Here is a 14352-nt window from a genome sequence, read left to right as displayed (position 1 = left end):
TCTTTCACTATTTGCTAAAATTGATGATTGCAACAACAATTTTTTCTTTTTTGTAATCGAAAACAGAACACGGACGTCAAACAGGTTGACTAATTGCAATCATTTCTGACCGGCTAACATTGTTCCGCTAGTGGCTCAAACTCACTGTCGCAGCAAGAACATGGTAAATTCAGCCAATCACAGCAATTTGAAATTTGGTTATCACAAATGTACCGATCTAGGAACCGAGAATGCACGAACCAGGGCAGATAGAGATGAGAACAATAATATCATACGTAGGAAATCGACGGGGGATCGTTGGCAAGGATAGCCTTAAATACCTACCTATCTATGTTTACTTAATATTTAACCTCTTGTAAACTGTCACCCCAGCGTCATCGCCATACAATCAAGTTAAGCAAGACCTAGTTTTAATATAAGCCCTGTACTAATGCTCTTATCGTATGGAGAGCGTCGTATTTACTATTTATGCCTGCTTATACACTAAGAAGCCTACCCGCCTAGCCGCCTAGCCGCCTAGCCCACTACAACGCACAATCCTGTTAGAAGTCCTATACTTAGGTACGATAATGTTATTACTTCTGTAATAATCTTTCTATACTATATTGTGTAACTAATATTATTTGATCTATTTTTTTCAGATCTATCTACTTAGTCTATACTTAGGTAGGTAGGTAGAACTACTAGGTAGGTATATAATATACAAGTATTAAAATACGTCCTATTGTCTAAAGAGGATACTTGCACTGGGCCAGTATGGACAGGACAAAACTTTTTAGGATTCCGTAACAGAATGACTAGGAATTACTGAGCCTCCGCTGACCATCCGTCTGTCTATCTGTTTGTGTCTGTCTGTTAGCGGACTGTATCTCATGAATCGTAATAGGTAGAGAGTTACAATTTTCATAGGTGTGTAGTATGTACCTAAGTACCTACTTATTTATACTGCCACTATAACAACTAAAGGTGCCCACGCACTCGAACTGAACTGCATATTCTCTTCAGTCGCGACGCGCGTACCGCGTAGCGCGTCACTGCCGCGCGTCGCGGCTGGAGAGAATATCGTGCAGCGCGCTGCCGCGACGCGCAGTTCAGCTGCAGTGCAGTTCGAGTGCGTGGGCACCTTAATAGTGAAAAAATTCAAAATGGCCGCTGAACTCAAAAATGCATATGTGATCAGAATGCCAAAACATCCAATGCAAATAACCATTTGCCTTATCTTGTAGTTTTAGTGATTTAGTATTTTTCAAACCGGCATTGTGAAGCGTGCAAAACTCGGGTCAATGCCCCACCTACGACGCGGCATTGACCTCGAGCGAACTATTTAGTTAACGTTCGTTGACCTCTAACGTCAGTCTGATGTTTTGTTTGCAATATATTGTTCACTTTAAAAAAATACAGGATTAAACAAATATCGTAGTTTTTTATGGTATCTTATCAGTAATCATCAGTACCATCACTTGTCTTCGTTTTGTAAGCGTTCTGATTACATCCTGTATGTAAAAGTTATTTCTTGTATGATGGTACGGAATACTTCGTGTGCTAGTCCGACTCGCACTTGACCAGTTTTTATATACTATTAAGATTAAGTTTATCGATTTCAGCAATGTTTTGTAAAGCTCTGTACCCCACTGCTTCAGAACGAAGGCGGTTAGACGGCGCACATTAGCCGCTGCTAGGTTGGCCGGGATAATCCGGCCTATTGTTGGATAGTAATGCTTATGCTTTATGCGACCGGCCGAATTAAGTCATACGCGGATAATCGCCGCATTATTCGCAGTTAATTTTCCATTGCTTGTACCGAGGGATTGGCAGCTGCCTGTTTAGCGACACAAATCTGTGACATGTATGTACCTACGAATACGTACCCACCCATTTTGCATTGGTAAATATCAATGTCGTTTTCAGGGTTCCGTACCCGAAGGGTGCCAACGGAACCCTCACCACAGTACACGATAGTCAGGGAACTTCTAACAAAACGTCGAGGCAGGCGTCAAATGTTAGTATTATTTCTTGTACGATTGTACGGAACTCTTTGTGTGCGAATTGCTCTTGACCGATTTTTTTTCCCAAATGTGTTTATGAAATGGATATTTGCTAAGTTCTCATTTTAAATGTGGGTTGAATTAAGTAGAATGCAAGAAGGTAGGTACTTAGCTGCCGGTCTACCTATAGTCTCTGTGTCAAAATAAAAACCGGCCAAGTGCGAGTCAGACTCGCGCACCGAGGGTTCCGTACTCGGGTACTTTTCCGACATTTTGCACGATAAATCAAAAACTACTTTGCGTAAAAATAAATAAAAAATCTGTTTTAGAATGTAGGTATAGGTAAAGTGCTTTCATAATATGATACCACACAATATGGTATAGGTCAACAGGAAGTACCTACCTACCCTAGGTATAGGTTTTCTTGACAGACACGACAGACGGACAGACAGACAGACAGATAGGCAGACAGACAGACAAAAAAGTGATAAGGGTTCCGTTTTTCTTTTTGAAGTACGGAACCCTAAAATAAATAGCCTTTATTATATTAAGATTAAAGACTAGGTCTATAACAATGACTTTGGTTAGAAAGTCATTGTTATAGACCTATAGGTATTTTGATACTTATTTGGGTTAGGTACCATTAAAAAAAAAATACATAGGTATATCGAGAGGTACCTACTGTTGTCCGTGACTAACATCGTACGTCCAAGGTGTCGATCAGATGTGATTCTAAGTTCTGACTTAGTTAAGTAGGTACCTACTTATAAAGGCACTAAGAAGTAAGGTAATAACAAGAAAGAAATGCTACATCCACCTCTGTCGCCGTCAGGCATCGTCGAGTGTGACCAATATTTGCCAGAACAGGACACCGTAAAGATGTTTCCGGCCCGTGAAAGTATCGTATTAACTATTCAAACATTGGAAGCGAGGTTTTATTTTGGGCAGCTGGTCGACACGACTAATTACATCAATTACAGGCAAACACAAGCGCGCTCAGATTTCGAAGCTCCCACCTTTGTAAATATTTGCGAACAGAACTCCGCGCCGCCCGCCGTCTCTACTACTTAGGTAGGTATACCTAATAGGCTAGGCTTCATCAGTCAGTCAGTATTAACCATACCTACATACAAGTTTTATTTTTTGAAAGAATGACTCCTTTTGGATTTCAGTCCGTTTCCGAAGTAGAACCGAGTTGGATAAATGCTTAGGATTAGGTATAAGACGCCTACTTACCTATCTATATTATTTGCATCTAAATTAAAGCACAAAAAACCTTTGTCGTATTACTTACTAACTACTTAAATATTAGTAAGTTGTTGCATAAGTATAAATTTTGCAAAGTTGCAAAGTAAGTAGGTAGTACGTATACTTAACACGTTACATACTTAGGTACATAGGAACGTAGGTACGTACCTATACTTACCTATGTACGTATTTTGTCGATGGATGATCTTTACATTTGAAACGAATTGTACCTACTTACTAACTTAGGTTGGCAGATATATTTTCTCTCAATCCATTTTTTATTTCCCAAGCCTCAGCAAATTAGACATTTTTTGTCGCTGCTAAAAAGGACATGTGTTTTGTATGTGGGCTTAGTGTTACCTACATCTGAATTAGATATTGTGTTGTAAGTAAATCTGCAAAAAGGCGAACACTCCGTGAACGCCGCGGGCGTTGCGCAGAAAAATGGGTAGGTAGGTAAGCCGACGCTCAATTTGTTCGTTGTTAGATAAGAGTTAATCCTCGCGTCTCTCACAATCGTCACTGAGCATATTGTGTTGTGACATCTCATAGTTTCCTACCCACCTATTGAGGCTCGACCAGCCTGGAGACGAAATCGCGCGCTAAGTAAGTACCTAGGACCGTTTGTCACACAATATAAGTAACCTAAATAAGTACAACACAACCTCTTACCTATACCACAGGCTAAACTTAAGTACCTAAGGTGGGTCCAGCGAACTCAACACTAATATTATTATGCATCACGAATCTTGAATCCACCTCTTCCTTATTTTCTTTTTCTTTTTCTTTTGAGAGTTGATTATGTTAAAAATAAGATTCCGACGAATTGAAAACCACCTACTTTTTTTGAAGTCGGTTAAAAATTGATACTTAGGTAGTAGGTACTTATTTACCAAATGTTTTGCTTTATAAATTGTACGTATTTTTGGCCATTTTTATTTCGCCAAGCATGTTAAATGAAAAAAAAAAAAACAAAAACAGTAACTTTGGGGCCGGCCACGTTGCCCTAACCGCCATGGCCGCTTTAGGCGGCTGCTCGGGCAAAGCGGTTTTTTCACAAGTTGCCGTAATTTCGAAATTTACCTTGTTAGATCCTTATAAGACGTATGCTTAGGTAGGTAGGTATATTTAAATTTGAAGGAATTGATTTAATAAACTCTTTTCCTATCATCTTTTGGAAAATCAATTGTTTAATAGGTTTTTTCTTACTTAAAGCTAAGGTGGCCACTTTGAGCACACCTCCCGTAAGTAGGTAGGTAAGTACTTAGGTACTTACCTACATGATTACCTATGTTTTAGTATTAAAAAAGCTCATAGCGCTGCGCCGGTGACATTAGGGAAAATTTTATGGCATCACACTGTGTGTGTGTGTGTGTGTGTATTTGTGTGTGTATGTTTGTTACTCCTTCACGCAAAAACTACTGGACGGATTTGGCTGAAATTCGGAATGGAGATAGATAATATCCTGGATTAGCACATAGGCCACTTTTTATCCCGGAAAACCAAAGAGTTCCCACGGGATTTCGAAAAACCTAAATCCACGCTGACGAAGTCGCGGGCGTCAGCTAGTTATCAATAAATACCAGCCTATATAGGTACAGGGTGTAACCATAACGCTAGCAAAAACTTCGCGTTTATTTTATTACTCCAATGGCAATAACCATTTGCCTTAGCTTGTATACTTAGTTTTAGTGATTTAGTATTTTTCAAACCTGCAATAGCGTGCAAGGCTCGGGTCAATGACCCATCTACAATGCGGCATTGATTTCAAGTGACCTATTTATGGAACGTTCGTTGAGCTCTAGCGTTAGTCAGATGTTTTATTTGTAATAGGTATGTTGTGAACTTTTAAAAAATACAGGTGTTTTAAATTTTTTCCGTAGTTTACCTATTATGGTGTTTTATCACTAATCATCAGTACTATAGTACTATAGTACTGATGATTAATGATGAATAGTGAGTGAAGTAGTATGTAATATGTAACGCTAACAAAAACGAAGACAGTTAATAACCTGTCTTCGTTTTTGTTAGCGTTCTGGTTACATCCTGTATACATAGGTACCTATACCTACCTAAGTATAGTATGGGCAGATATTTATAGATAATACTATAAAATTATGGTAGGCGGGTAAGTATATCTACACATAAAAATCATTTCCACACTAATTCCAATTTCAAAAATAAGTATTTAATTAAGTAAGTAAAACTTATCTAAGTAGATAGAGATTTAGGTAACTCTTTGTAGCGAAATGCCTAAACATAAACAGACAGACGAGTACTTATAGATAAAGCAAAGGAAGGGATAAAGATTACTATTATTAGTGAGCTTTTGGGAGCGCCGTATTGTCACATCCATTAGGTAAGCTCTGCAGGGGCGGGACCGCGGCACGCCCACCGCGCGCGCACGCCCGCTCCGCCACCCCACTCGCTCCCGGCCGCGCGACCCACCACTCGACTCACGACAACACGACAAGACTTCTCACTAAAACGATTTGCTCGCAATCGCATCACGCGTCCATCCTATTATCCTATCATATTATTCATTTTACTAATCACCGGCCGAATCGAGTTTTATCGGTGACTGACCGGACGGAGCTTTGGACTCGATTTTTCGATAAAGAGACTACAGTGCCTAAATTAGTGCGATAGTGTGTTCAGAATGATTAGAAGAAAAGTTGGGGAAGTACGATGAGTGGTGAACCGTTGAGGATAGTGGAGTCGGCGCGGAGGTGTCGCAGTCGGCGGTGAGCAGCGTGGCGGAGAGCGCGAGCGGCGCGGCGGGCGGCGGCATGGGCGGCGCGGGCGGCTGGGCGCGCGACGCGCCCGCGCTGCTCAGCACGGCGCTGCTGCTGGGCGGCGCGGGCGGCGCGCTGGGCGAGCGCCCGCCGCCGCCGCTCTTCACCATCGACAGCATCCTGGCGCCGCGTCCGCCGCCGCCCATGCCGCCGCTGCAGCTGCATCATCTGGCGCACACACCCTTTCACAGAGCGCACGACTTATTTGGTATGTCATCACATTCCTATCTACTTACTACCTATCCAGCAAGCCTTAGTTTGACAAAATATAGGCACCTACAGTCTAAAGACAGCAATCTATAGCTAAGTAGGTAAGTACCTACCTAGTGTAAAGAGATGGCAATCACCTGTGATTAGCGGACTCTCTCACTATGTACCTACTATACATGTTAGCTAAAATGGACTGTTGTAGCAAAATAACTAATTATTCTACTAATTAGGTAGTACTTACTTAAGCAACGACAATTGAAGGAATAAGTATCTAGGTTGGTAAGTAGTTATAGTCTATAGATACCTACCTAATAGGTTCCTAGGCAGTAGTTAGGTATAGGTAATCATAACTTTCACACTAAGGAAGAAGATTCTTAGTGCTGTAAGTATCTAAGTATAGGTAATTGGGAGTTTAAGTACCTACACCTACCTACTTATCTACGTAAAAACCTTTTTGATATGCGTCACCCATGGAAGTAAGTAACTACTGTTATCTAAACTAAAGTTCAAAATCAACAAGGTCTTGATTCTGACTCATTTACTTGCTGACACATCAACGCACAGCCCAAACCCTTGGACCTATAGAAACTTGAAATTTTCCACAATAAGCTCCCTTTATGGACTAAGAGCCAGCGAGTGCCAGATCTTCTTTATTGTATAAAAGCTGAAAGTTTATCTGCGTATTGTCCCCAACAGCAGCGAGGAACGATTAGTGATTATGAAGTTTGGATCATAGGGGGTTTGGAGGATAACATGTTAACAAAGGTGTACTTACCTAATAAAATTTGACGTACCTACCTATAAAGTGTAATTTTTTATATTTTCTTCGGAATAGTATTAGAAATCACGTCATGCATTGCCAGACAATATCGTGGCAAACCTCATGCCAGATACCCTTAAAATTTAACAATTTTTTAAACAGGGCGTCTGGCAGGCGGTTTCCACAACACTATGTCTGGCAATGCATGACGTGATTTCTAATAAGAATCAATTCCGAAAAAAATACAAAAAATTAGACCTCATGCTTTGACGTTAGTAAGTACGCAGAGAAACTTTTAGCCTTTTAAACCGACTTCTGAAACGAAACGGTTAACGAAAAGAGGTGGTTCTCAATTCGGGCCGTTTTTTTTTTAATGTAAGTATGACCAAATTTTTCGAGGTTTCTGGAATCTGGATCGATTTGAATTTTTTTTTAATCAACAGTAGGTAGTACTTAAGTAGAAGTTTCTGTGGTGGCCCCATAAAAATTCCTGGATCCAACTTATTAATCCTGATGCTGCAGGGTTACCTACTGCCTACCTAATGCCTCAGTTTACGTCTTGTTTTATACTTTTTGGTATTTACACAGTCGGGTTTTTGGTTTTTAATTACTTTTTTAACCGACTTCAAAAAAAGAAGGAGGTTCTAAATTTGACGGTAGGTATGTTTTTGTGTACAGTGGGGCCACTAAAAGTTGTGAAATAAAAAAAAACCAAAAAAAAGTAAAAACCGGCTGCAATAACAACAAACACTTTAAAAAGTAAAAAATAACTTTCGTTTCTACACGTGTATGTACTTATGTATGAAGTCGGGCAAGCTTTATGCTTTGATTTCTAATTTCTTTTAAGTATTATAACTACTTAAAATAAAGATTAAGACAAACTTATTGGGATAAGAATCATCTAAATCCGTGTACGCGTTTAGTTCTAGAGCGCCACAAAGGCATAAACCAACATACCTACTAATAATAATATAATTAGTTATTAGACTAATGAACACATAAAGTCTGTTCATGAACATAGTGTCGCTACCTTATTTTTACCCGACTACGGCAAAGCCGAAAGGAAGGGTTATTATTTTAGCAGTCTATGTATGTATGTATGTATGTATATATGTGTGTATGTTTGTATCCAGATTCTGTGTGTTTATTATTTAGGTAGGTAAGTAGGTAGGTATACCTATATATTTTATTACAATAGCCGTACTATAAAAATGACCTATTCTTTTTTATTCTTGAGAAAGAAAACATTTATTTAACAAACACAATAAAAAATTAAAATAAACGGAAAATAATACAGGGTGTTTGGTACCTATACCTTATACTTATACCTATATACTAATTACCAAACACCCTGTATAAATGCCGCTGCGGGTGTAGCGACACAACACACAGGTGACACAGTAACTAACACTCTTCGCGTTGCGCAGTCGATGTTTAATAAGTTATTCAGAAGTTATACTTAAGGCTCTGACAGATGGATAGACAGACGAACGGACGGATAGACCGAATGATATAATCGCTAAAATTCACCCAAATAGACCTCGCTTCGTTTCGTTTTTCGTTTATTAGCCAGTCACGATTCATTTTAGATAAACGTCTATGATGGATTATCCTAGATGCGTAGGCTGTTAGAGACAAAAAAATTCAAAAGAAAAATAAAACCGTGTGGTTAAAAGTGGCCCCACTCTACTATAATATGCTATGCCCAGTTAAAACCCTACTGTTTACTAAGCTTTTACACTGATCGCGAGCAATTTGCTCTTATCCATTGAGGAGTTCTGTTCTTCATCTCTGAAGATAGGTATTCATAATATCTTCACCAAATTTATATGGGACCACCTGCACAGAATACGCCTTCAAACAAAAAATAAATAAATTCTAAATTGGCCCATACGTAAAAAAAAAATTAAAAAAAGATTCCGATGAATTGAGAACCTCCTCCTTTTTTTGAAGCCGGTTAAAAAGCGCGGCGGACGGGCGGCGGTGGGCCTCAGGCCATCCGTCGCGTCGCGCCGCTGCGCTGCGGGACCGAGGGTGAAGACAGGGTTTATATCCCAATTATACTCTTTTTCCCTCTTAGAAAGCATTTTAATATTTAAAAATATCTTTAGGGCTTTATAAATACGTTTGCTAAAATAAAAAAAAAAAACAGCCAAGTGCGAGTCAAACTCGCGCACCGAGGGTTTCGTACTCGGGTATTTTTCCCGACATTTTGCACGATAAATCAAAAACTATTATGCATAAAAATAAATAAAAATCTGTTTTAAAATGTATAGCTATAGCCTTTTTATATGATATCCCACTTGATATATTAGACACGACGGACGGACGGACGGACGGACAGACGGACGGACAGACATACAGACAGACACACAACACAGTGATCGTATAAGGGTTCCGTTTTTCCATTTGAGGTTTTGAGCAAAATGTCAAAAAAATACCCGAGTACGGAAATCTCGGTGCGCGAGCCCCACTCGCACTTGGCCGGTTTTTATTTTATTTTATTGTACATAAGTTTATGGTTTTTTTTGGTTACAGCTAACAAACTATTTTATAAATCGTTGTTTTCGGTATTTGTAGTTTAAATACAGTAGGTATATGGTACAAAATGCCGAATTTTTGGGATAGGCCCCGTCACAAAAACGGTCACAAACTGACAACTTTGATGGGCCCTCATTTCCTTATTTTTAGGATAAAAATAAATAAAAATAAGTATATTCCAACTAATTCGTACTCAATGAGCTCAAAACAATGATATTCCACATGCTATGGTAAGAAAAACATATTTTTTTTTCAGATATTTTTTCATGTATGGGAGTCCCCCTGAAAAATAATTTAATTGAATTTTTAATTCAATATTTGATTTAGGGGCAACGTTCTACACCAAATAACAAAATTTTAGGTTTGTAAACTCATTTAGTGGACTCGGAAGGACTGACAGGCACAGCAGAGTGGCATCAATAAGTCTCCGTCTTTCCTCTTTGGGTACGGAACCCTGAAGTTACCAATTTGGGGAATAATAAGCACAAACACTAAAAACAAAAAATGATTTAATTTATTATTGAATATATATTGTGTATACAAGAGTTAATGTACCTACTTCTCTTATGATTATAACATATTTTGGAGTCGGTGCCAAATTTTTTTATTTCACAATTTTTAGTGGCCCCACTATGTTAAAATATGCTATGCATAGTTCAAAACCTACTGTTTACTAAGCTGTTACACTGATCGCGAGCAATGTACCTGGCGGAGATGGAGAACAGAACTCCTCAATGGAGACATTGAGGAGTTCTGTTCTCCATCTCCGAAAATATTCATCAGATCTTCATCTTTATATGGGACCACCAGCAAAGTATATCCTTTCAAAAAAAAAAATATTTCCAAATCGGTTCAGGCATCTTTGAGTAATCGGGGAACATACCTACACAAAAATAGATTCCGACGAATTGAGAACCTTCTCCTTTTGAAGTCGGTTAAAAACCGGCCAAGTGCGTGTCAGGTTCCGTAGTTGCCTCTTGACTCTAACAAAAATTAGCACTGTCAAGCCTTTCAAGCTTATTATTTTGCAAACGGATTCTTTAATCGAATAAGAATAAGAAGTGTTTATTTGCTAGAGTATAGTAGGTATAATATACCTACATTGGTCTTAAATATTAGGTAGAATCACATATTCTGCCAAGCATGGCGTGCAAAATTTATTGAATTTAAAAAAAACATGTAAAATAAATGGCATTTTTAAAATCTGCATTGAACTTGTAAGCTCGCTAAACGTATTTAAATTATTTGGGTCTAATGGATTAATTTAAAAAAAAAAGAAATTGTAACGTCGTACTCATAATAAACAGAATACAGAGTAAAATGTAACTCGTCTCGTCGGTGTCATATTTTGTTCCATATTACAAGTAACCTGGTATTTTTAAATCAATACGGCTTAGGCGGGCGAGCGCTCGCGTAAATGCAAAGACGGCGAGTAGGAACCGCCGATAGCGCCTTACAAATACGCTGGCGGCCTTAAAAGCTTTTATATTTCTATCGGAAATAATACAGTGTAATACCCTGCCAACGCCGGAAGTATGCAAAAATATTCAATTTTTCTTTGCAGCGTTAATATATTTTGAATTGTTCAGACGGTTTGGACCGCGCCTGGGGAGCGCTTATATGGGGCCTTAAGCTCGGATATTCACGGTTCGGCTCTTCTAATGTTAGGCTCATTCTAATAGACGCTGACATGTTTGAATCATCTATTTGGTGGTGACGAGTATAGGTATAATTCAAATCGATTTTCCATGACATGAGTGATGTAGGAGCTCAGTTACTTATGTAGGTCGAACTCAGTCAGAGGCTTTGGGATAATTTTTCAAAATAAGCTGATTCCCAATTCCGTGCAGTGTCTCTAGATATCCAAGATATTACAAATTAAGTAAGTAAGTATATTAATCCCACCAAAAACATAAATGTGAAAAAAGAGCCAAGTTCTATAACAAGCGAGGAATTTAAGCTTCGCCGATAAAAGCATTGATATCTAAATGGGTGCCAAGTTCTATAGAAGGTTTGTATAATTCCTACAAGAATGTACAAAGATCTTTGATTGTTTTAAAATATTGTTTATGTTATTAAATACATAACTTGGCAAGTTTGAATAGTCAGTTAATCATATTTAACGTCTAATATGCTATATATTTCAAGCTTAGGCATGCACTTGGCAACTTTTTTCGCCACGAATAATTGATGTATGTAGATGAAAACTTGCCAAGTACATTTTTAAGCTTGAAATATATAGCATATTAGACGTTAAATATGATTAATTGACTATTCAAACTTGCCAAGTTATTTATTTAATAACATAAACAATATTTTAAAACAATCAAAGATCTTTGTACATTCTTGTAGGAATTATACAAACCTTCTATAGAACTTGGCACCCATTTAGATATCAATGCTTTTATCGGCGAAGCTTAAATTCCTCGCTTGTTATAGAACTTGGCTCTTTTTTCACATTTATGTTTTTGGTGGGATATCATCAATTTTTGTAAAGTTGATTTCTCTTCATTATTTGAACTAAAATATTCCTCAAGTCCAATCTTGGCTCTATTTTCACATTTATTTTATGTTTTTATCATCTTCATTTATTAAACTAAGATGTTCCTCAAGTTCGAACTTGGCTACATTTTCACATTTATGTTTTTGATGGGATATCATAACTTTTTGTGAAGTTGATTTCTCTTCATGTACTTGTTAAAATTACTTCACAAATATTGCACAGAATTAAACTTTAAAAAACACGATAATAGAAACAAACCAAGAAAAGAACTTTATCTAAAATACCAGATTTCCGTACCTAACCTAATAGGGTGTCTAAAAACTTTACTTACCTTAACTATCTTACAGATCTTTTTAAAGTTAAGGCTTTTAAAAGTATTTCTTGAGAGTGGCACGTGTAACGTTTGATTATAAGGTCTTTTATAATAATGCGACCGTATTACTCTAAGTACCTACTTTAAGTTTATTGGAAATAATGAGTTCAACACATTTAAACGAGTTTTGCTGTATTTGGTTTACTTAACTAGCTCATAATAATAAATACCTTGCATATACTTATATTACCTACTCGTAGTTTACGATTGAGTAGTTTTGAGTGCGAGTATGGATATAATCGGTTAGAGTTCAAGTAATGAAAGATTTTGGTCCCCGTTTTGGAACATATTTAGTTCGATTGATGTTTCAGATTCTTTTGATTTCCTAGGTTAGAATGAATTAATTTGATAGTAACCTTTGGAAGAAGACTTGGTATTAAGAGAGTGTAAGCTTCTTGAAATCTTCTAAAAGAAAGAACTTTGAAGTGGAATCATTTACTTGTGAAAAGTAAATGATGATTAGTAGCTCCACCACGCCACCAATGGTGAGCTTCTACCTTCCCTTGATATCCCAGGAAGCATATTTAGTCCTTTGATTAATATAATATCCAAAGACTAATAAGTCTCCTAAAATACCAAGAAACTGTAGCTCCCCACCACACACGTCATCATTTCAATTAAACTACGCTGCCTATGCTAAACATACTTTTTGGAAGTGGTCCGTTCCACTTATGATCAACAGTGCAGCATAAAAGCTGAAACTTTTCGCATTTTTTAATAGTAATGATCATAATATACTTCTATAATATTTTATTAGTATGGAAAAGTAGGATTGATATAATCCTTAGACTATTCTCTAGGTTTTGTAGCACAGTTTCTTCTAGCAAACATAATTTTGAATTACAAGACCAAGAAATATTATTTAGCTTATTTTTCTCTTGTAAATTAAACACATTTGCTTGGCCCTTATCATTTATTACTATAGTTTCATCTGAGCTTAATACTGGTTTTGAGTGCTCTGATGTTTAGATTCCCCTGCAAAAATGGTAAATTTATCTTTTATAGATGTCTCAGGGGAGAGACTTTTAAATTTTTCAATACTTACAGTAATTTTTTTTTTGGAGGCGATCGAAAAGTTTAATGTAACTATTCACCATATTATTACGTCGCTGAAGAACCCACTTAACAATTTTTCTGCTTCCAACCGATTTTTTATTTTATCTGTCAATTTATTTATTACGTGGTTTTCACTTGTGTATGCTAATTTTTTCTTTGCCTGATAAGAATTTCCAATGTTAAAATAGATAGGCTTAATAACTATTAGGTACTTCCTCCCAACATTCTGCTACTGGAACTCAGTATACCACGAACGCACATGGATTGTATTTCCTGAAATGCAAAATTTTAATCAAGCATGTTAAAATTGATAAACATAATAACTAGTACTTCCCAACACTCTGCTGCTGGAACCCAGGATACCACGAACACACTTAGATTATTTTAAAACTTATGTAATTTAACAATAATTGAGTAGTGAAGTCCTCTTTCAAATTAAAATAAAATATCGAGAGGCGAACTCAATAAAAGAACATAATCACACGATCTCGTGAGTTGAGTTTTTGTGGTTATTTTCACTATTATTTAACTAGGATCTATATGTTAAGATTAACATGAAAATCTGAGAAAAGCAATGCAAATAAAACAGCTTTCGCCACCTTCCCGAGCTTGAATGCCTCTACTCTTAATATCCAAACTTGAAACGAACTAGTAACAATATGAATTCTATTTAATGCCAAATGTCTACAACTAAGGGTCAGCGCAGACCGAGCGTGGTGAGTCGAGGTGTGATGAATAGAATAGAGACTGCACTTCGAGTGGAGGTGGTTTCTTTGCGGGGTCTTAAATAGAGTGACCAGTGACCACTATGCGAAAATCTCGATGTTTTAAACAGGCACAGTTTTTTTTAAACTAAGCATGAATATTTTTCTCATTTTTAA

The 14352-nt window shown here is 37.4% G+C and overlaps 1 protein-coding gene across 1 annotated transcript in view; it reads left to right on the top strand.

Annotated features, from left to right (window-relative positions):
- Positions 1 to 5689: 5689 nt before the first annotated feature.
- LOC123869578 (homeobox protein goosecoid-like) overlaps positions 5690 to 14352 on the top strand; it is a 32287-nt gene continuing 23624 nt past the window's right edge. The window contains exon 1 of the mRNA XM_045912568.1: positions 5690 to 6236. Coding sequence (XP_045768524.1) covers positions 6023 to 6236 — 214 coding nt within the window. The 5' untranslated portion in view covers positions 5690 to 6022. The remainder of the gene's footprint in view (positions 6237 to 14352) is intronic.

This window comes from Maniola jurtina, chromosome 11, assembly GCF_905333055.1.
Source record: "Maniola jurtina chromosome 11, ilManJurt1.1, whole genome shotgun sequence".
NCBI lineage: Eukaryota > Metazoa > Arthropoda > Insecta > Lepidoptera > Nymphalidae > Maniola > Maniola jurtina.
The sequence above is the reverse complement of the archived record's forward strand: the minus strand, read 5'-3'. Positions and strand labels throughout refer to the sequence as shown.